A 19,920-nucleotide genomic window follows, 5' to 3' on the forward strand; every position below is an offset into this window, starting at 1 on the left:
CCTGTTACACCTTCATATCCACGTTGCATGTCTGCTCCTTGAGTCTCACACAGCTCAGTCCTCACCTTGGCATTGCAGAGACACGCGTGAATGTCAAGTGATCAAGAGAGCACTTTAAGTTTAGCACTTTCATTTTGACATCCCTACCCAAGGGGTCTGAGATGAGATTAAGACACGATTAATGAAATGATAATAGAAGACGAAATAACACAGTAAAAATGTTGCGTTCAGGTAGCGCTCTTTCCATCCACTCACCCCTCGTGTGAATTGACAGGTTTGTGATGTGTGCGTGTGTGTGTGCAGTTCACATGCTGAGCCAGATGAGCTCATCTCCGTGAAGGATCCAAACACACAGATTCTGAGATTTAACACACCCCTGTCAGTCAGGCAGGCAGGCAGTTGACACACCTGTGTAGCCCTTGATGGTGAGACTGGACAGATTTATGTGATTTGAGAAATGCTATGATGTGACTCCTGCTCTATATTGGTGTTTTTGAAACTGTACATCAGCCTGGCTTACATTTACACGAGGACTAGAAGTGCACTGAGAACTGTGTATCTTGAAACTCACAGTAAGAGAATAGCCTTGTCAGGCTTCTTCTAGTTGCTATTCTCGCCATTCTGCAGCCACTGAACTAAGAAACTGATGCTTGCGACCATTTCTGTCCACTAGATCTGCTTTATGTTGAAGCCAGGGTGTTCGGCGGTGACAGCTTTTGCTCTGTATGCTGCAGGAAGATAAGATACCGCTCACTGTTTTCCCAGCAGAGCCTGAAAAGCAGCATTGGGCTCTGTGCCAGCCTCTCCTGCGTTGCCCTCTCAGTACAATGATAAGCGTGTCACCGTCACGTTGATGCATAGGTGAGGTGTGTGTATGTGTGCAGTTGCTTTTGTGCAGTTCTTGGCGTTCACTGAGAGCATAATCATACTAGGAAATAGGTTTATAAGCACCATGACTCATAGGGAATATGGCTTTATGTGTGCTTTGGGACACACAAACACGTTTGATGAGTGTGTTAAAGGGAGAATTGTGGGGCAGTAAATAAATCAACCTGTTTTTCTGCTGCTTGTGCCTCTTAGCTGTTTCAGGAAAGTGTAAGCATAATGTTACCATTACTCACAAGTAGATATAGAGGAACTCCAATTCTCTGTCTGCCTCATTACCATTTGCACATCTCTTTCTCTTCCTCACTTTGTTTCACTATTACTTTCTCTCTTTGTCCCCCCCCCCCACCTCTGCATGCTGTTCCTTTTATTTTGTCCCTGCTGAGAGATGACTGGAATTTCTCATCTGGCTGAGAGGGTCATTGTAACTTTCTCCTCTTCCCCTGCTCACTTGATTTCCACTCCCATCCACCCTGCCTGTGCGCTCTCTCTCCCCTCCTTTTCTGACGCTACGCACCGGTTTCTTTGGCATCCTGCTCCAGTGTGTGAGCCAAGGGAAGGCAGCACTCTCCTGGGACACTCCTAACTATCTCTGCCTCTCGCTCACACACACACACTCCGCTTTTCTCTTCTCTGCCGATCAGGCTCATTCTGTACTGTACTACTGCACGCAGGATACTTTTCTCACATCGGTAGTAAGGATGGGGCCTAATTTGCTTGCCTTGGCTAATGAGCTTAGCCCATGCTGAGCAGCTTTTAGCCCTGCAGGTTGTTGTAGTGGGCAGTGTTTAGCCCTTAGCAGTTAGCGAGAGGAACCAGAGCAGAGGAGAAGAGCTGCTTCAGCTCTCCTCTATTTGCCTACCAGGACCACCTCTACTTGTACCGGCACTGCGGCTGGGACGACTCTCTGCTCTCTCCCCTCCCTCCCTCCTCTGCCTCTCTCTAACGCTACCTGACTCCCTCTGTGTCTGTCCCGGAGCACTGACAAACTGCTTTTTCTAGCTGCATCACCTCTTAGGCAGCTGCCCCTCTCTTTACCCAGTCTTTTCCATCTCTTTCACCCTTTTTCTGTCTGACCCTCTCCCCTGACTTTGTTGCCAAAATGTATCGGAACCCATGGATCTCGAATTACCTGACTCACGTCAAGTTTTGCAGCCAAGGTAAGAGCAGAGACTTGGGGCTGTGCGGCTTGAGGCAGAGCAGAGATTTGAAGCTCAGACTGAGAGCTTTGGAACAGGTTACTCTGGTTGAGGAGTTTGGAATCGGAGATCTTAGAAGTTGGCAGGCAACGAACTGCAGGCTCCCTTCCTCAATGCTCACTGTCCTGCTTTCTAGCCAGCTGTCCTTGCACTGCAGCTGTAGCCTCCAAGGACACTACGCAGCAGAGATAAGAGACTTTTAACAGTGCAGGAGGCTGTTGTAGGGAAGAAGCTATTTCTAGGCTCCACAGCTACTTGGACTCAGATTTAGGAAATTGTAGTTGCATGTATGGATGTGCTCTTAGACTTCACAGTTGCCCCACTGACATGGTATGTGTGTGTGCACTGGGGCTGGATAACACAGCAAAATCAGTTTGTTTAAGTGGTATTGGCTCAATCAGTGGAGTCCATTGTAAGGCCAAAGTAAATCTGCTCAATTGTTTTTTTTTTGCATTGATAGTGCATATTGCACATTTGATCTATTGACCAATAACAAACCATCGTGACAGTGCTAACCTTTGAGGAATGAGAAAGACGGAGAGTCCAAAATGGACAAAGTTATTGTAGTTTATAAGCTGTGCTACACTACCACATTAAACTGCTCTACAAAAGAGCTGTTGGCTAACTGACAGTTAGCAGGCTAGCTAGATTGTAGAGTCATGAGGTACAATCCTGAGAAGAAAATGCCAGGGGGAGTAAGAGATACTCAAAAGAAGCTTGAAAGGCTTCTGTGACTGCCTAGTGCCACCATATTCCTGGATTGCTGGTTTGCAGTTCGCTGCATCACTGTGTGCAGTCACTACGTCACCAAGCTTATAGAACTACAAATGCTCGTTAATTTTGCTGTGACCTGTCATACTGTAATTAATGAGAAGAAACATGAGTCAGCATGAGAGAGGAAATGCTTTAAAAGACATTTACATATATTTATATTTTATCATGACGAAGGTTATGGATTCTATCCGCCTGTTGTGAACGACCTTCGTGTTTGATAGATGATGATGCAACACCGCCTGGCCACAGGTCCATGTCTGCGACTCAGCATGCTTTTCATTCCCATCCTTCTCTGTAATATTTCCTGAGTGAGAGCAGAGTGTTGAGATCTGGGCTCTCCATGCTAAACTGGCTGGGAATCCACAACAGGTGGCCCACGGTTTCAGGGTTTTACACAAGCAGTTTTGGAAAAAGGAGGGTGTGCATTGACATTTGTTTGAGGTCAAGATATGTCGCTGTAACTGTCCTTTGCACTCTGTTTCCTCCCCAGAATTTGAGACTGTGCTGCTTGGTTATTTGTATACACATACATAATTGGTTTATTGTCACACAAGTCGACTGTTTGTAGTCTTGGTCTCACCTAACTTCTGATTCTCCATCTGTTTTTTTAATGCTTTAGGTTCTTAAGCCTCTCTGAATGAGGTTTTAGTCTAACTCCATCTCCCAGCATGCAGGGTGAAGGCAGAGTAGGTGGGCAACTCTTGGGGGGGGTAAGACTTAAACACACACACGCATATGTAGCGTGATGTAATGCAGACAGTTAAAGAGTGACACATTTCCTTTTGGGCCTGCTGTAATCCCAGGAATTGAAGTTAATCCTGTATCTCAACTTGGACATATGCTCAGCCCCTGATGCCTCTTAGGTTACCACACTGGGAGTTTTTGTGTGTTAGGACATGGAGGAAGTATTGTGGTTTGATTGACATCCACTTCAGTCTGCTTGTAAATGGTCTCCCATTTGGATTTCATGTCTTATAACTGTGGGGCTTGACCTTAGCCTCAGGTTAAACTCGGATTTGTCAGAGCAGAGCATTCTCATTGACAACTTAGCTTCTTTGTGTGACAGTGTTAAACAGTCTTTGTGCTTCACACCTTTGATTCCTTCACATAAAAGGCTTTCCTCACTTCAGAGCCTGAATGATACTCCACTGAATCATGAAATCATTTTATCCTCATGTTTTATCAGTGTCAAGCTTTTGAAGCCTCATCAACACACACGGGGCACGGTGCTGAGGAATTCCTGCTGTATTCCCTCCCAGCTATAGCAACCATAGTGTGTCTGTAGATTACAGCCAGCATCAAAGGCTCTGCCACATCTGTGATCATTGTGGAGGTTTTTATGCCTGTGTCTGGAATGACGAATGTATTGAGGCACTTGGGCTTTCCAATGGGGTCACCCTGATGGCCCACATGCCACTACATATAGGTTATATGAGGTGTAAAAGGAATACAGATCTGGGTTGTGGAGAACTCTATATGTTAGACTTGACAATAGCCTCGGACAGCTGCCCCGAGGGAGTGATGCTTTTGTTATTTTCACACTAGCAGCTAATTAACCTGTACTGTTGCATCTGGTTTTGTTTCACACTCTGTCTTAAAGGGACATTCTGGTATTTGTCAACTTGGGTGTTATTCTAAAATGTTTGACCTTTATGAGTTTTGGTCATGATAACATTTTGCTTGCCACCTACATCGTAGGGATCAGGGAAACACAGGCTTTGGTAAAAAAAAAAAGAAAAAAAAAAGTGTGTGAACCTCCTACAGCTTTCCAAAGATCATCAGTTTCTCCTGTAACTGCTATAGCAAACTGTATAACAATTGTAGTGCAGATGCTGTAACTACAGCTGGATTCTCCATTTATCATATAGTGGCGTTGAATAAAAACTGCACCTTGTGTACTTTTTATTTTTGCAAGTTGTAAAACAAGAACCATCTCATTACATTTGCTACGACTTTACTAGCATGCACATATGTTAAGTCAGAGGAGGACTACAGCCTCACAATAGTATGAACAAGCCGTTGTACACACATGAATACGGCAGGTAAACCAGCTGGCAAGCAGACAAGCAAGTGGATCCACATGCTGTGTAGTTAGCTGAAGCATATTTGGGGCCTTTGTACCTATGTAAGGCCTGCATTTGCAAATCTCTAATGTCATCAGAAGTAATGGTCATACTGGCCAGAAATCTGAGAAATAGAAATAAATTGACTAATTGCTCTTGCTGGTTTTGATCGTTACTAAAATTTTGCACCGTTTCCTATGAGTCATAAAGTAGTCAAAGCTGAACACACGGGCATCATAAATGCATCGCCAGAATCAGGACGACTAAGATGCCAGCTTAGAGTAGATGCTCCTTGTAACTTTGGATCTTGCTTAGTCATCATCTGATTGGCCTCTTATCACCTTTTTGATTGCAGTCTGTACGTCCATCGTTAGTGCAAAAATGAACTTGAAAGAACTAGAAAGAGCTAATATAACATGTTTTTTAATGATGTTGATCTGCCTTCATGAGACATGTAGTGACTGTACCGAAAGACCAATAACAAGGCAGTGAAAAGGAGCAAAAAAGGAAAGGGTTCAAAAGGTTAGATGTGAAATTTAAATGGTAATTTATGTATTGTGTAAGTTCTGATGAGCCCAGAGCTCATGAGGCTCGCTCAGTCTTCTAGTCTTAGATACTGTATGTGTAGATGTTAGTGGGGGAACCAGCTGTTTTTCTTCAGTCCTTAGAGAGTCTTCACAGAGCTTCACCTCAGATTTTCATCTGCTCTGGTTAGTTATTAGAGATCCCTGCATAATAACATGTTGCTGTTGCAGTTAGTCGAGGGTATGTGTGCGCAGGATTTATCTAACCATTGTTTTATAGTTTGAAATATCTGCTAGAATGGTGTCAACCTAATCTTTGGATCATTGTCAAATGAAAACACAATCTGCTCAGATAAACAGGATTATCGGTCAGAGCTCTCAAGGAATGAGCCGTGTTTTCAACAACCGTATTCCACCCAGCTGAAACAATACACGACTATCCCCAAACACATCCAGGCAAGCCGCCCTCTCCAAATAAGCCGTCTTTCTTCTCAAATGATGTTTTGCTTAAGTAGGAGGGATTTAAAGCATCAACCCAAACATCCTTAATAAGGACTAACAGATCTGGAATGGGTGGTTAGGGGTGGGCGACCTCGGGGGAGAGGTTAGGGGTTTGGGTGGAGCGGTGGGGGAGTCAGGGGTGTCACGCGGCCCTGAGGTGAACTCAGAGAGGATGGAAGTGGGACCACATGTTTGTCCCAAAATTGCAAGGCTCTGGCCACTCTGAGGTCCGAGGGCAGCCAAAACTGCACGTTTGAGGTTTGGAGTCAATAACTGGGGCAGACGCAGACATTCCTTAAAGGGATGTTCCACAGAACGCGCATTCTTCACAAGACTGTTTATGATGCTTAATGACCACTTAATGCCCTTTTTCTTGGTAATGAGGCTGTATTTCTCTCTGGGCAGGTGTTTATGTCACATTTTGCCCTCGTTTACTGACTTTGGCCATTTTCCTAATAGACACCAGATTTTATTAGGTTAGATTGTTAACTCTTGATTGAGTGTAATCACAGCTTCATAACAGTGTGTTTGCGAGGTTGGGGGAATTTGACAGTATGGTTTCTCTGTCTCTTCATGCTGTCGCCTATCTGTATTCATGGCGGTGCTGCACAGCGACAGCGACGCGCTTGGCTCGTCCTGGCAGCGTCCCAGCTGCACTGCACTGCAACCTTGACTCACATGCAGTCAGTCCTCTATCAAACCTTTTAAGAAATGACCTCATGCACGGCACAAGACATGATGCTTAACACATGACACTTAAGATGGAGACAGTCACCGTCTCTGGATGTAAGGGCAGTAATGATCTGTGTGCTGGTGTTTGTGAGGGTGGGTTTTAACTGCACAGATCACTTATTATTTGATGTGATTCAGCCAGGCAGGCAGATTATTGTTTTCCACATCATTTGTTTTCTCTGTGGAAGTCCACTTAATTAATGTGGGTCTGTGCCAAGGACCTACACGCAGACTGGTTCATCATAAGGTGCCTGGCTGCAGTGTGTGTCTGTGTGTCAGAAATGCTAAAACGGAGGGTTAGGCTGTTCAAATTGAAATTGGTGAATGAGCATTGTGATGTAACTAAATGTTACATTCTTTTCTTCTGTTCACAGGACTTGCGAGTGAGACCCCTATTAAGCTAAGTAACCCCAGACTGCTTCAGAAGAGAGCTTTGAGGTAAGATATACTGAAAACCTAGGTGTGTTAGCCAGGTTCATCAGGGTTTCTGAAAAGCCATTGTAAAGCTCAGTGACATCAGTGACAGCTAATCCAAAAAATGGCCAGAGGTGGAGCATGGGTGGAGCCAAATGAAACCTGGTTGCTGAAGGTTCAGAGTGGCCATGCCCATAACAATGCATAGCTTTAAGCCCTTATATAATTTAAACTAATGAGTTATATTAAAATGAATCCCTCATATGTTTGTCATAAAGGAGGAAATTATCAACAGACTAAACCAGTTTTTTGTACTAGGCTGTAGTTTATTTATGCTATAAAGTTCTGCATTTTAATATGGCGGTCAATGGTGATTGACTCACTTTTGCAGTCTCAGGTGGCCATTCGATGAACTGCAAGTTTAGGCATTTCCACGTTGCCTTCATTTTTGAGCCCCAGACCTTATCCTAGACCAAAATGGAGATATCCACTGAACACGTCCTCATTGTTTGAGCATACTTTGATTGTGGAAACAAACAGCAGGGTATTGGATAAAGCTGGGGTGCTTTGACAGGGTCAGTGTCCAAACTCAGTGAGAAACTGAAAGATGAGCTCACTTCGCTGCTTGGCAGTGTCAGATCTCTCTGCTGCAGCATTAGTAGGATTGCTCAGCATCGTGTTATTGGCCATTTGTCAATACACCAACAGCTCTACATATCAGCCTTCATATAGAAAATGTCCATTACAGCAGTGAGGACGTTGGACACGGTGACACCAACTTGGTTCCAAAGAGTGTGGGTGTGGTTTTGATTTTACAACATTGTGCAAGTAGGAATTAGATGTTGGAGGCTTTCAGTCATGAAAACAGATGCTGCTATGTTAGAAAACGATCCACAATGTCTATGTATATCAGTGTGTTCACAACTCTGTGGTTGCTGGAATGGGCTGAACCGCAAAGTCATGTTTTCCCAATTCTTGACTGTTTCCCCACATGAATAATAATCTGGCAGTTCTTTTATAGCTGTATTGTAACTCTGTGGTTTTGAGTCAAATCCAGAAATGACTTCAGTATGTTTCTGAGAGACATTTGCTGTGTATATGTGTGAGGCAGAGGGTGTGACGAGGGTAAAACCATCTCATAATTTCTACATAAATATTTGGGAATTCAAGACTTGATGAAATTTTCAGGTTGAAATCTAAATGTATTGTTTAGATGATTAATTGCTTGTTTTTTTGGAGCTCCATCCCCAATCCATTGGCTGATTGACCAGATTTTTGTACATCTTTCAAACCAATGCTGCTCCCAGCAACGTTTTTTAATGATTCGGACAACTGTTTGATCAAATCACATTCATTCACTGAGCCCCTTACAACTGCTTACACTGTCGGTCTATAAACAATCTGTGTTTCCCACAGCTCAGCCCTGTTTCAATAACAGTTGGTATTTTTCCTGCACCCCTCAGCTTCCAGAAAGAATTCTCCTTTGACGAAAAGGACGACTCAGCCAAAAGCACCAAGGATATAGATGTTAGTCTTTTGGCCAGTCTTCCCAAAGGTGAGTAAGGGTTTTTTTTCTGCCTGCTTGCAAATGGCCCTCCAATGTCAACTTTCCCAGAGTTTTTGAAAGTCACTGTTGTGCAACAGCAGTCTCTGTGCCAGGTGGATTCATGTCAAAATTTCTCTAAAACCAGTTTTTCGACAAGCACAGTCCTCAAATATTGTTTGCCGCTTCACTCTCTATGTTCTTGACAGGCTCCATTTCCTCCAAAATGTAGGTCCAATAAAGAGACGTGGCCCTATAGAGGTTTGTGGGTCTGTCAAGTCCCACTGGATGGAGAATATAATAGTTTTATGAGCTTGTCCATAACTTTGTCTGCAGTTTGTTGCTGGGCAGTTCATGTGCAGTGGGTTTTTAGAGCTTTTTTGCTGAAAACAGCTGCCTGCCGCAGCTGAAAGCTACGCTATTAGAGCACTGAAAGTGAATCAAAGCAGTAAAGTTTTGAGCTTGAAAACCAAACAATGAGTAAAAAGATGCAACACAACTATAGAGCCAGATGATAATTCAAAATAAATAAATGATAAAACCAAAATGAATGTCTGTGACTGTTTTAAAGCACAGTTTGGTTTGGTTGAGATGCACTGCTGAGACAGGTGGTTTCCTTCCACTGAGCTTTAATGGTATTCTGTTTTTTATTCTTCCTTTAGTATCTGAATTAAGGAAACGATTTGAGGGCATTACCACAAGCGCAAGTGACTGGGAAATGAACAGGTGAGAGGGTGATGATATGTGGAAAAGGCTGCAAGCGTTTTTGATAATGATAACGTTGGGGCGGGTAATAACATGTCTGAGGTTGACTACTTCTACTTCCTTGGTTGTGTGTAGAAAGGAACGAATTGCTCGGCGGTTGGAGGGCATAGAGGGTGAGGTGCATCCATCTCTGCTGCCTAGCTTGGTGGCCAACCGGCTTCTGGAGGAGGACACGCCACGATACACCAGGGCCTCTGACCCCTGTGAGCCCTGTGGTGGTGAGAGATACATGACCTAGACAACTCTTTGGCTCTTTCTTTGTGTGTGCTTCAATGAGAATGACTGACTTGTGTCCTCTCTGCGGCCTCTAGTTACAGTCCAGCGGTATGGCACAGAGGGATTTGAAAGCCCAGAAATGCAGCTTACGGCTCCAGAACACCCGTCCAGAGCACGATGCAGACCTGACCCTCAGTCCTCCATCCACACAGAGCCTGTCTACAGTTCAGCCTCTACCACCAGTGCCCCAGAAGGGGAGTCCAAGGCTGAACGTATCGCCCGCTACAAGGCGGAGCGGCGCAGGCAGCTGGCGGAGCGGTATGGCATCTCTTTGGATCAGGAACCAGACTTGGACTGTCCCTCCCGCTACAATCGCACCCGGAAAGAGTCAGAGGGCTCGGAGAGGCGAAACAGAGCGGAGTCAGTCGGGGAGGAAGGGAGGGATATCACCCTGACTTCTTACAGCAGTACCTCCGTCACTAGCCCAAGAGCAGGACGCACAGCCCCGCAGCACAGCCACCCCGACTCTGGTTACGAGATGGGTCGAAGCAGAGTGGACTCGTTCTCAGAGAGGGAGAGGCTGATGAACCTGGAGAATCAACGCCGAGCTGCTCCTCCTGAGCCACCATCCTCTTCCTCATACATGGATGTGACATCGTTGTCCTCAGTTGCCAGGGTGCCTGCCAAGGACCACTCAGTCACAGGGATGCCACCCAGTTCCCCCAAGCTGAGCAGGCACCCGTCCCTGTCATCACCCAAACATGGGGTGTCTCCTGGGGACCTATTCATCGAGCAGCAGGCCCACAACATCCTCAGCAGACAGGGGTGAGCGGTCTCGATCACTCTTCCTCTTTGCATTCATCTTTTGTAATCCCCATTTATCCCCCACATAGGGTCTCTCCATTGTTTCACAAAATGTAAGAAATAGAGTTTATGTGAAGCCTCCTCTGCTCTGTATTTGATACCTCATTGGCAGAGCATTCCTTGCCTAAGGTCCAGACTCCAGCTTCCTTTCAAATCCATACACACAAGTTTTGAGCAGGGTTTCCATGTGGCCAGAACACTGCTGCATCACTCTTTAATAGATGGACTTGCTGTGACAGCGTTATCTATCAGATTGACTCTCCTCTTCCATCTCTGTTACTCATATCCACACATGTCCAAGCATGTCCTGTTGGCAGGAGTGTGGTTTCATACCAGGTCAGGTATCCTGAGCTTTGAGCGCAGACCAAGCCCTGCAGTTGGACTACAGTACATGTGCAGATTAATACAAAATCTGAGTTTGTGTGTGTGTGTGTGTGTGTGTGTGTGTGTGTGTGTGTGTGTGTGTGTGTGTGTGTGTGTGTGTGTGTGTGTGTGTGTGTGTGTGTGTGTGTGTGTGTGTGTGTGGTGTGTTTCTATTCCTGAGATCTCAGGTGCATCTGTTGAGAATAGCACATTGCTGTACTTTTAAATTCCCAGAGGAACGCTTACTGGCCAAGCTGTTGCTGTTTTGTTAGGAAGCGCTATAAACAAGGCTATTTGGATGACGTAAACCTCTGGCTTCTACATAAGAGGAACACAGTTCAGTTTTTTGGTTCTGGGCTACATGAATTGTGGGAACAGGTCAGGGGCCCATAGTTCTTTGGTGCCCTGTGGGCACTCAACACCTGCCACTCACTGTACAAAGAGAGATTAAGTCCAAATTATACTTTCCACATCTACATGGCCACCTGTACTAAGGTGAAAAATGTCATTATCTGCCCATAGTCCACATGCAGCCCAAAAGTTATGATTGTATGAAATGCACAAGTGGACTTTACACACTTAACTGTGAGAACATGCTTATGTGTCTAGACACCAAATGTAGTACATTGTTAGCTGAGTACATCCTTCTGTTTATTACCTCCATTCATTCCTTTGTTGTGGTGATGTTGTGCTGCTCCCAGATCTCAGCTATTACTTTGGTTTTTGTAATGTTATCATAACTTAAATGAAGGACAAAACTACACAAATGAGATCCAGGTTGTAATAAACCAGAATTTTACTTTAATTAGTTCAGCCAATAGCCTGATTAGCAGTTCCAGTGCTCACTACATTAGGAATTCGTTAAATTCTTCTGAGCATGAAGTGTGTTTATTCCTATGGTCAGCATTTCCCAAACCCTTTGCACTCATATAGCCATAAGTATTGCTTCAAAATGTGCCTTTTGTGTTTTTAATCATCTGATTTTGCTCTTTTTATAGTGCTTTTTCTGAACCAGCAGTCATTTCTGCTGCACATGCTGAGTTCTCAGGAGTGTACAGTACAGACAGTAACAGCTCGCTCACTTCTATATATCTGTCTTCCTCATTTCTGATGTAAAAAAGGGCTGGTCCAGTCCAGGTCCTGATCAGGCTTCAGCCCTGAAGTCCATGTTTCTACTGAACAGACGAGGATGGTTCTATGACCACGCTGTCATTCTCTATCCTATGTCCTGCCTGCAGGGCCCACTCTCGCTGCTCCTCAATCCCTCTCAGGTTGCAAAACTTGGCTGGTGTGTGTGTCTGTGGTGCAGGCAGGGTGTTGTGTTACTGGGCGGCTCAGTGTGACTCCACGGTCAGATCTCTGACCCACAGCTGGGCTTGATCAAGACCAGCAAGGCCTGATGGGGAAGAAGCACACAGGAGAGTGTCTCCTCACTCTCCTCTCAGGCTGTCTGTGGGCTCCTCCAAATTCTTTGACAGGCCTGACACGAATAGCTACATTTTAGGACTTAGTCATAAAATGTCATGAACAAGGGCCATCCTTTTTTAACCACCTAATGACCTTGACTTCATTATTGACCTTGGAAACTGGTTTCACTAGGCATACTTTAGCATAGTTGGCCATCCTCTTTACATTGCTGCTGATGGTGTCTGCACAGTGTAATTGCAAATCCTTTCGAAGAAGCTGTTTGTGGCTATTTATGCTTGACAGTATGAAAATCATCTCCCATAGAGTAAGGACATGGCCATCAGGACATTTTCTTAATTAAATGTAGCACTGAAAAATATTATTATGACAGTATCTCTTTTTTTATTGGGAGTGTTTTGGTTAGACAGCAGTTGAGTTGAAGTGAAATTGGTTGTTGCCATGAACCCATTTAAAAGCAGCAAAAAACAACATGTGACATGAAATGATTGAAGGGATTGAAACAGGAACATTGCAGTCATGTAGAATGCATCTTAATTACTTGCCACTCGGACGCCCTGTCCTATAGCGGTTATGCCGTGCCATGTGATCAGAGCTGATACTGAATGTGCTTGGATCCATGCCGTTCCACTCAGGTGTTAGACGTATTGACACATCTGTGGCAGTTAAACCCCTACCTGACCTGATTAGGCTGAGTATAATTTGGAACTGGTCCAACTCGGATCCGCTCTTTCTGTATTCATGACTGCGGGACATTCTCCCGGATTTTGTTGAACTCAGGCTTCTGCTTAATTAAAGTAATTTGTCTTCATGTAGCATCAGAGGGCCAGCAGGGTTCATCTGCCTTTTGGCTGTGGTGGAGTGAGATGGCACTTCCTCTGAATACCTACAGTACTTCAGTAGACAAGACCTCAGACAGGTCTGACTTTGCCAAGTTTTCTCTCTTAATACAGTGAAGCACTAATAACATGTTTTATTCCACATAGCATAGATTCAATCTGTGGCCAGATCTGATCTAATATAAGTCAGAAGATATATCCTGTTTTTCTAGTTGCTCTTAATCTAGCAAACAATAAAAAAGAAACATATAGTTCATATTTTATTGAGTGTGATGTCAGAAACCACAGTAACAATGAAATGTCTCACAGGGGAGTCAAACTTGTGTTCTTAGCAGGATCCTGCTGGTGGCCAAGCCCATTCTCATTCTGGTCAAGCTCAATGTGAAGTCAGTGGTGTGTGTAATGTAGAGCTGTGTGCTCCAAGAAAAAAGGCTGAGTGCTGAATCTAGACTTTGACCCACCCACCCACTCACATGTCTCCCATTGGGTTTCCATTGGTACAGTGCAAGGGGGACCCTGAGCAATGATTGGTTCCTCCAGACTGATGCTGAGGGCGACACCCATTCCCTCATCAACTGGCCCTCGAGGTACCCCCAGGCTGGTTGTGTCTCACCCCTGTATCACCCACCATGTTTCATTCAGCTGGACTTACCAAAGCCCATCAAGCCTCATGAGCAGTGCTTCGTTGGTCGGAACAGAACCCAATACTTCCCTACATTAGTATCATCTCGTTTCTCATCTCATAGGGTTTAACCTCATTTACGATTTGGGTCCTGGGCTGATTAGAAGACACAAATGTTGCCAGAGGGTCAGCTGACATCACATCATGATCATCCTCATTGCCACAAGCTGTTCCCTTCGCTTTGGTCCATAACTTCATTTCCCATGCACATGTTGCTGTGTTCAGTTTAACCCCAATGTGAAAACAAATGTTTGAAGGAACATATTATGTTGAACATCTTGAGGTAAAATATTGGGTGCTGATGTTGCCATATTGCTTCTTTTCCTCAAGTTATGCTGATTTTTATCAGTAACTTGAGGTTTGGGGATAATTAGCACCTTCCAATCTGATTTTACTTCATTGTTGGTCCTTTTTAATTTGCCATGGTCTACTTCAAATCAAAAACTAGGTGCTATATCAAATAAGGCTGGATATCATTTCAAGTTTTTCAGTTATGGTACTATGTACTTTTTTACATAGAGTAAATTCAGCTACAAAACTTGTTAGATTCGGTGTGACTTACACTTTCTGGGGGGAAAAAAAATACATATATATATATATATATATATATATATATATATATATATATATACACACACACACACACAAATATTGATTAATGTGCTTAGAAATCATAGAATAAAGATAAGCCTCATAACTTCAGATGTTAATGCTCAATCAGCAGGTTCGCCAGTTTTCTAAGTTTTCTAATAGCTAATAGCTATTCCGGCATGACTTTTCATACTATAAATGTGCCCATTACAAACTCACTCAGTCCATGGCAACATTATATTTCCTGCTTGCATCCCCCTGTGGGAAGCTGAAAACGTGATTATCCTAAATATAAGCAAGAAAAAGGAGGCCCATAGACCACATGCAGATATTTCCCCTGTGTTCACAACCTGTGGCCATACTGGCCAAAAACTGTCCAAGAACATGCAAAGTACAACTAACACACAAATATATGACATTTCTAAGTAGCCCAGCCTATTCTGAAAATATCAATATATGTCATGTAGTGGCTCTACTTAAAGCCTGAAAGGAACTAAAGGGAGTAAAACCTGAGCAAAATGTCAAAGGGTTGATTGACAAGTAAAACATGTAGCTGCAGCCATAGTCTTAATACCTAAAATGTTTTTCTTCTAATCCGCAAAAACATGTCAACTTTCTCAGTGGATCAGGACTTAATGTCTTAGCGCAAGTAGCCAGAACAAAGGAAAGTTGATAGAAGAACAAGAAAAAAAAATATGATTTAGGAACTGTTTGATCAAACAAGATAAGAATTCTGACCAAGCATTCAAGTTCAACTTTCAACATTTGACAAGAATCACCAGAGGTCAAGCTGAGTGCTGTGTGTGTTTGCTCCTTTAATCAAATCAAGTACAACATTCATCTTTATGAGTGTGAGACACATATGCTGTGTCTATTCATGTAACGCAAATGCTAACCAGCCCTTTGTTTCCCTGAAGAATCAGAGTTAGGGAGAGGCTTGCCAAGGAGGAGGGCCGCCAGCGAAGCCCAGAGCCGGGACATGTTGCAGAAACGCCGGCATACCGCAGACAATTTCAACACCAGCCCCAAACTTCTACACACTACCACACAGACCTACCAGGCCCACAGCAGGCTTACTCCCATCCCCACCATCACCCCCAGGCTCAGCTATCTCGACATGGGCCACCTGGAGGACAAGAAGTTGGCGGGTACCCCAGTTACCTGTCCATGGCATCTGGTCCCACATCCAGAGCCGGGCAGCAGCAGCAACCCCAGGAGGAAGAGACTGAGGAGTCAGAGGACGTGAAGACAGCAGGCCTTTTGAGGAGTAGGAAAGCAGTGTTGCCCTCTGAGATCCGCCGCAGGGAGAGGAGCACTGAGGACCCATGGAGAGGAAGAGGGGAAGAGGAGCTAGGGATGTCCAGGGCGCTGAGTCTCAGCCAGGCAAGGGAGGCTGAGGCAGTGCACCCTGCAAGAGGAGGACCCAAAGGCAGATCCAGATGGGACGAAACAGAGCACACTTCCCATCTGCAAGCATCAGATTGCAGGCCCAGAGAGTGTGAAAACGCCATTTATATCCACAAAGGGTTGGCTGCCACCCACATCCAGCCCAGAGTGGCACATGCAGGCCCAGGAAACTCCATCTCCAACACAGCCGTGAGGCACTCAATGTCAGATACAGGAGATCCAAGAGTGCCCAGTCAGAGGAACCTGCAGCACCAGGCCCACGACCCCCGAGAGGTCAGGGAGGGTGAGGCTTTCAGTAACCGAGAGAGTCAGCATGACTCCCGGGTGTCTGTGGCCCAGCTCAGACATTCCTACATGGAGAGCACCACCACCCCACCAACCAGCCGCAGGAATGAGCTGTAGGTGGCAAAGTGAAATGCTACTCACTGGCTGGCTTCTCAAGAACTCATACTGGTGCTTGTTACCTAACATCCGCTGGCTTGTGAATGACTAACAAGCAGCTAAGCCTGGAGAGAAGCTAACACCAAAGCATAGTTCTGTTGCAGAGTTTCTAATCTGTAGAGATGGCAGTCATGCGTTAATCGCCCAAGCTTCCTATGGTGTCTGGTTTTTGGCGCTGTGACTTGCTTAGTTACTACCTGGAGCCTGTGAATGTGTGCATGCTTTAACCGCTAATAAATCTGCATGGTCTTCCTCATGTACTTCAAAACCAGGGGTTGACTGCGTATTCAAAGCTCCACCTCTGCTTTTAAACGTCTACATTTTTGCTACCAGCTCCTCTCTGTCTCTCCCTCACCATACTGTATTTTCTCTTTCCTTTGGGTACTCTATCTGATGGACCCTCTCCTTGGGTGGCCCCTCCAGTGAGCTTGAGGAGGACAGGGCACTCATGGGCTATAAGGCCCCATGGAGAGGGGAGAGGGACAGGGGGCGCAGGCCCCGGCAGTATATCTGTCCCGGGGAGAGTAGAAAGACCTCAGAAAGGTTTAGGACGCAGCCCATCACGTCTGCTGAGCGCCAGGAGACTGATAGGTACTGCTTTGGACTCAAGAATGCATGGCTGAGAGTGAAGAATGCTGGGAAATATCCATATGATCCTGCATGCCAAAGAAATCATAATGTGATCATGATGTTTGTTTTGTAATATTTGATGCACAAAATTGTTGGTTCCAATCAGGTTTTGATGCACTATACTGGTTAATCATCAAGTATAATGTGTTTAGTGTACAGTAAATAATTCTGCAGTATATAGTAAATCCATAATCAGATTAATGTCATGAGCTGGATCATGCACACACACACAAACATGTACACTCTCTCCTTGATTTAGCCCTCACTCTAACAACATTAGCAAACAGGGAAGCTTAAAGGCCAAAGGTCTCTCTGATTTGGCCTTGGCTGTGGTCATCACATGTGACCATACCAGAGAAGAATGAATTGGCCTTTGTTGGTAATCACTCCCTGAGACCATGGAGCTGAACAGACTTCTGTAATGCTGTCTAATTCTCGAGCTTAGTCTGCTTTACTAGACCGTGTTTCCCCCTTTTCATTTCTTCTCCTAACACTGGCTGTCACATTTCCAGCGTAACAGAAACAACAGCGTCTCCTCACCTCCTCTGATGAGCTTTCTCACCACCACTGAATTTATGCATTGTTGCATGGATACTTGTAGCTCTTGGTAATTTTCTTTTTCTTTTTTTCTTTGTGAAGGTCCTGTGTGAGTTCAGAGTTTGCTTCCACTGAAGGTAAGTCATTTTTCACCTTAGAAGTAATCCACCGATTTTGTCATAAATGGTCAGAATGCAAGTGCATTTGTTGATAAACATAGAATCATTTAGGATTAATTGCACTCAACAAATTTCTTACAAACATGTGCTGTATGAGCATCAATTAAAACATAAAGCTCATGAACTACTGTAGCCCCTGTACACAACTGCTGGTGGAGTAATTGATTAAGCATGGCCAGCTTTAGTGGAATTATCGGCATGTCTGTAGTATGCGTTTGACCAATGAGATTGCTTCTCAAGCGCTTCCTGTTGCATAATATGTGATGGCACATTTACAGCAGTAAAAGTGATGCAGTTTTGTTTGTGACTGATGAGTCGTGGTGACAGTGTTTTTAGTTTCATGGTGTAATTTTGACTTATGAGTTAATGCGGCCAAAAGCTGACATTCCCACTATATTTAAGTTCTTTTAAACAGTAAGAATGTTAACAAAAGCTGACTGGAGGACAGGTAGCAGCACAGTTCTGAGTGAATTTAAATTTCATAGTCTTGTCTTTGGAGGGGCTGAGTTGATTATGTCAAAAGCAGAGTTTCAGTGTGGGGCACACACTGTTATCTGAAGTGCCAAATACTTAGCTACTGCTAAACAACATCTGGTCCAGCTGCCAATGAAAACAACATGATTGACATGATTATCTGGAGCTTTGCAGCTGCAGCCAGCCTCAAATGAATAAAATGTGGCTTTCTATCAAAGCATGGAGAATAGACACGAGGGTGGAGGCGAAATGACTCAAATCTGCCTTCTTAGCTTCTTGTGTCTTGTGTTTTTAACAGGAAAGCACAACATTTTGAAGCGGAGTTTATAGAGTCGTTACTCGTGCTCACAGTAGCATAGCAGCACAGCAGCTGAGGGCAGAACAGGCTCATCTGCTTCTTATGAGCACACGCTCTGCCGGGACGCTTTTGCTACAGACAGAATTAGAGGGAGCAGAGCTCTACACGGCGGCGTCAGTCAAAGTGAATAGCTGTTTGGTGATGTCATGTCATATGCCTTGCAGAGAGTGTGTGAGTGTGTGTGCAGCCATGCCTCTCACACCTGTCTGGCGCTGCATAGTCTCCCCTGTGACGCCATTCGCAGGTTTTGTGGTTTATCTTTGCTCCCAGCTATGAAGCCAGATGGTTCTGGTGGTGTGTAATAATGAACATAAACATCATGATAGTGATGAATGGATTTGAAATACATTACAAATTTCTTGCTGAGAAAAAACTCCTTTTATCACAGTAGATGGAGCACTTCCGAGACTGACAAATGTAAATCAGTCAAATCTCTGAAGAGTAGTGAATGTGCTGTCGTATATATTTGGAAAAAGTTACAATATAACAGGATTGTTCAGTAAAAAGTAAAGTAAAAACTATAGTAAGTGTAACTGGAAGGCTGATTTTCCACCATTTAGAGTGTTTTGAAAATCAGGATTTCCTATTTTTTGTGGTGCAAGGATGAATAATGGGCTGCTCACGAAGACCCGCCCCCCTTATTTACTGATGCTACACCTGGTTTAGAAACTCTGGTATCTGCAGTGGAAGTGGATAAAATAAATTCTTTCAAGTTGGAACAGTGTGTAAGTAGGTCAGGTCAGCACTAGTTGGACACTTGCTTGTTAATGAGTTGTTCTGACCATCATTTTTTATGGAGAAGACATTCAAAGTGTCTAAAGTCTTCAGTCTTCTTCCCTCTCTGCCTCTCTCTCCACAGCTGACGAAGAGAAGCTAGATGAACGAGCCAAGCTGAGCGTAGCGGCCAAACGCTCCCTCTTCAGGGTGAGCTTCATCTCTCGCCTGTTTGCCCTCTCCTTTCTGCACAGTGCATGGTGCTTTCAGACACCGAGCGTGGAGAAATGTGCTTCCAATCAAGGACACAAACATTGACACGGTCTGCTTTTTTCCCCTTTCTGTCTTCTCATTCCTGTGAGGATTTAGAGATGAAAACTTGGAAATTCTCATAATTTGGTTTCAGTGCAGGCATTCCAGTGGAACAAGCATTTTAATGGAGCACATTTCACTCCACATCTGTGAAAGTGACCTCAAACATGTCCTGTTGTCTCAGTTGCTTAAGCTCACTTCAGTAATACTTTAATTTCCAAACAGCTGTGACAATTGATCTTAATGTAATCAAAGCATCTGTCTTTAATCACTGTTATGCTAATGTCTTGAGCCATATGGTCATCTGCTCCAGAGGCCAGTTCACACATCAAACCCACTGTCACTCAGTGCAAATATTCCCTGGTTAAAGCCTGTGCAGCCCATGTTTCATCAGTCTTTCACTTGTAACCCAGCCTCACGTCAGCTGAGGGAATTTATCCCACTGGAGTTAAAGTGAGGTGAAATATTGATTTAGAATGGTTTTCCAT

General features: G+C 44.4%; 1 protein-coding gene across 1 annotated transcript in view; it reads left to right on the forward strand.

The window, feature by feature from the left end:
• The first annotated feature begins 1,517 nt into the window (after positions 1 to 1,517).
• The window catches only part of svila (supervillin a), a 50,589-nt gene continuing 32,186 nt past the window's right edge, over positions 1,518 to 19,920 (forward strand). Inside the window, exons 1-11 of the mRNA XM_070985784.1 lie at positions 1,518 to 2,045; positions 7,053 to 7,116; positions 8,556 to 8,647; positions 9,298 to 9,361; positions 9,476 to 9,618; positions 9,712 to 10,441; positions 13,611 to 13,694; positions 15,298 to 16,185; positions 16,652 to 16,819; positions 17,498 to 17,532; positions 19,266 to 19,330. Of these exons, the coding sequence (XP_070841885.1) occupies positions 1,988 to 2,045; positions 7,053 to 7,116; positions 8,556 to 8,647; positions 9,298 to 9,361; positions 9,476 to 9,618; positions 9,712 to 10,441; positions 13,611 to 13,694; positions 15,298 to 16,185; positions 16,652 to 16,819; positions 17,498 to 17,532; positions 19,266 to 19,330 (2,391 nt within the window). The 5' untranslated portion in view covers positions 1,518 to 1,987. The remainder of the gene's footprint in view (positions 2,046 to 7,052; positions 7,117 to 8,555; positions 8,648 to 9,297; positions 9,362 to 9,475; positions 9,619 to 9,711; positions 10,442 to 13,610; positions 13,695 to 15,297; positions 16,186 to 16,651; positions 16,820 to 17,497; positions 17,533 to 19,265; positions 19,331 to 19,920) is intronic.

The sequence above is a fragment of the Chaetodon trifascialis genome, chromosome 18, assembly GCF_039877785.1.
Source record: "Chaetodon trifascialis isolate fChaTrf1 chromosome 18, fChaTrf1.hap1, whole genome shotgun sequence".
Classification (NCBI taxonomy): Eukaryota; Metazoa; Chordata; class Actinopteri; order Chaetodontiformes; family Chaetodontidae; genus Chaetodon; species Chaetodon trifascialis.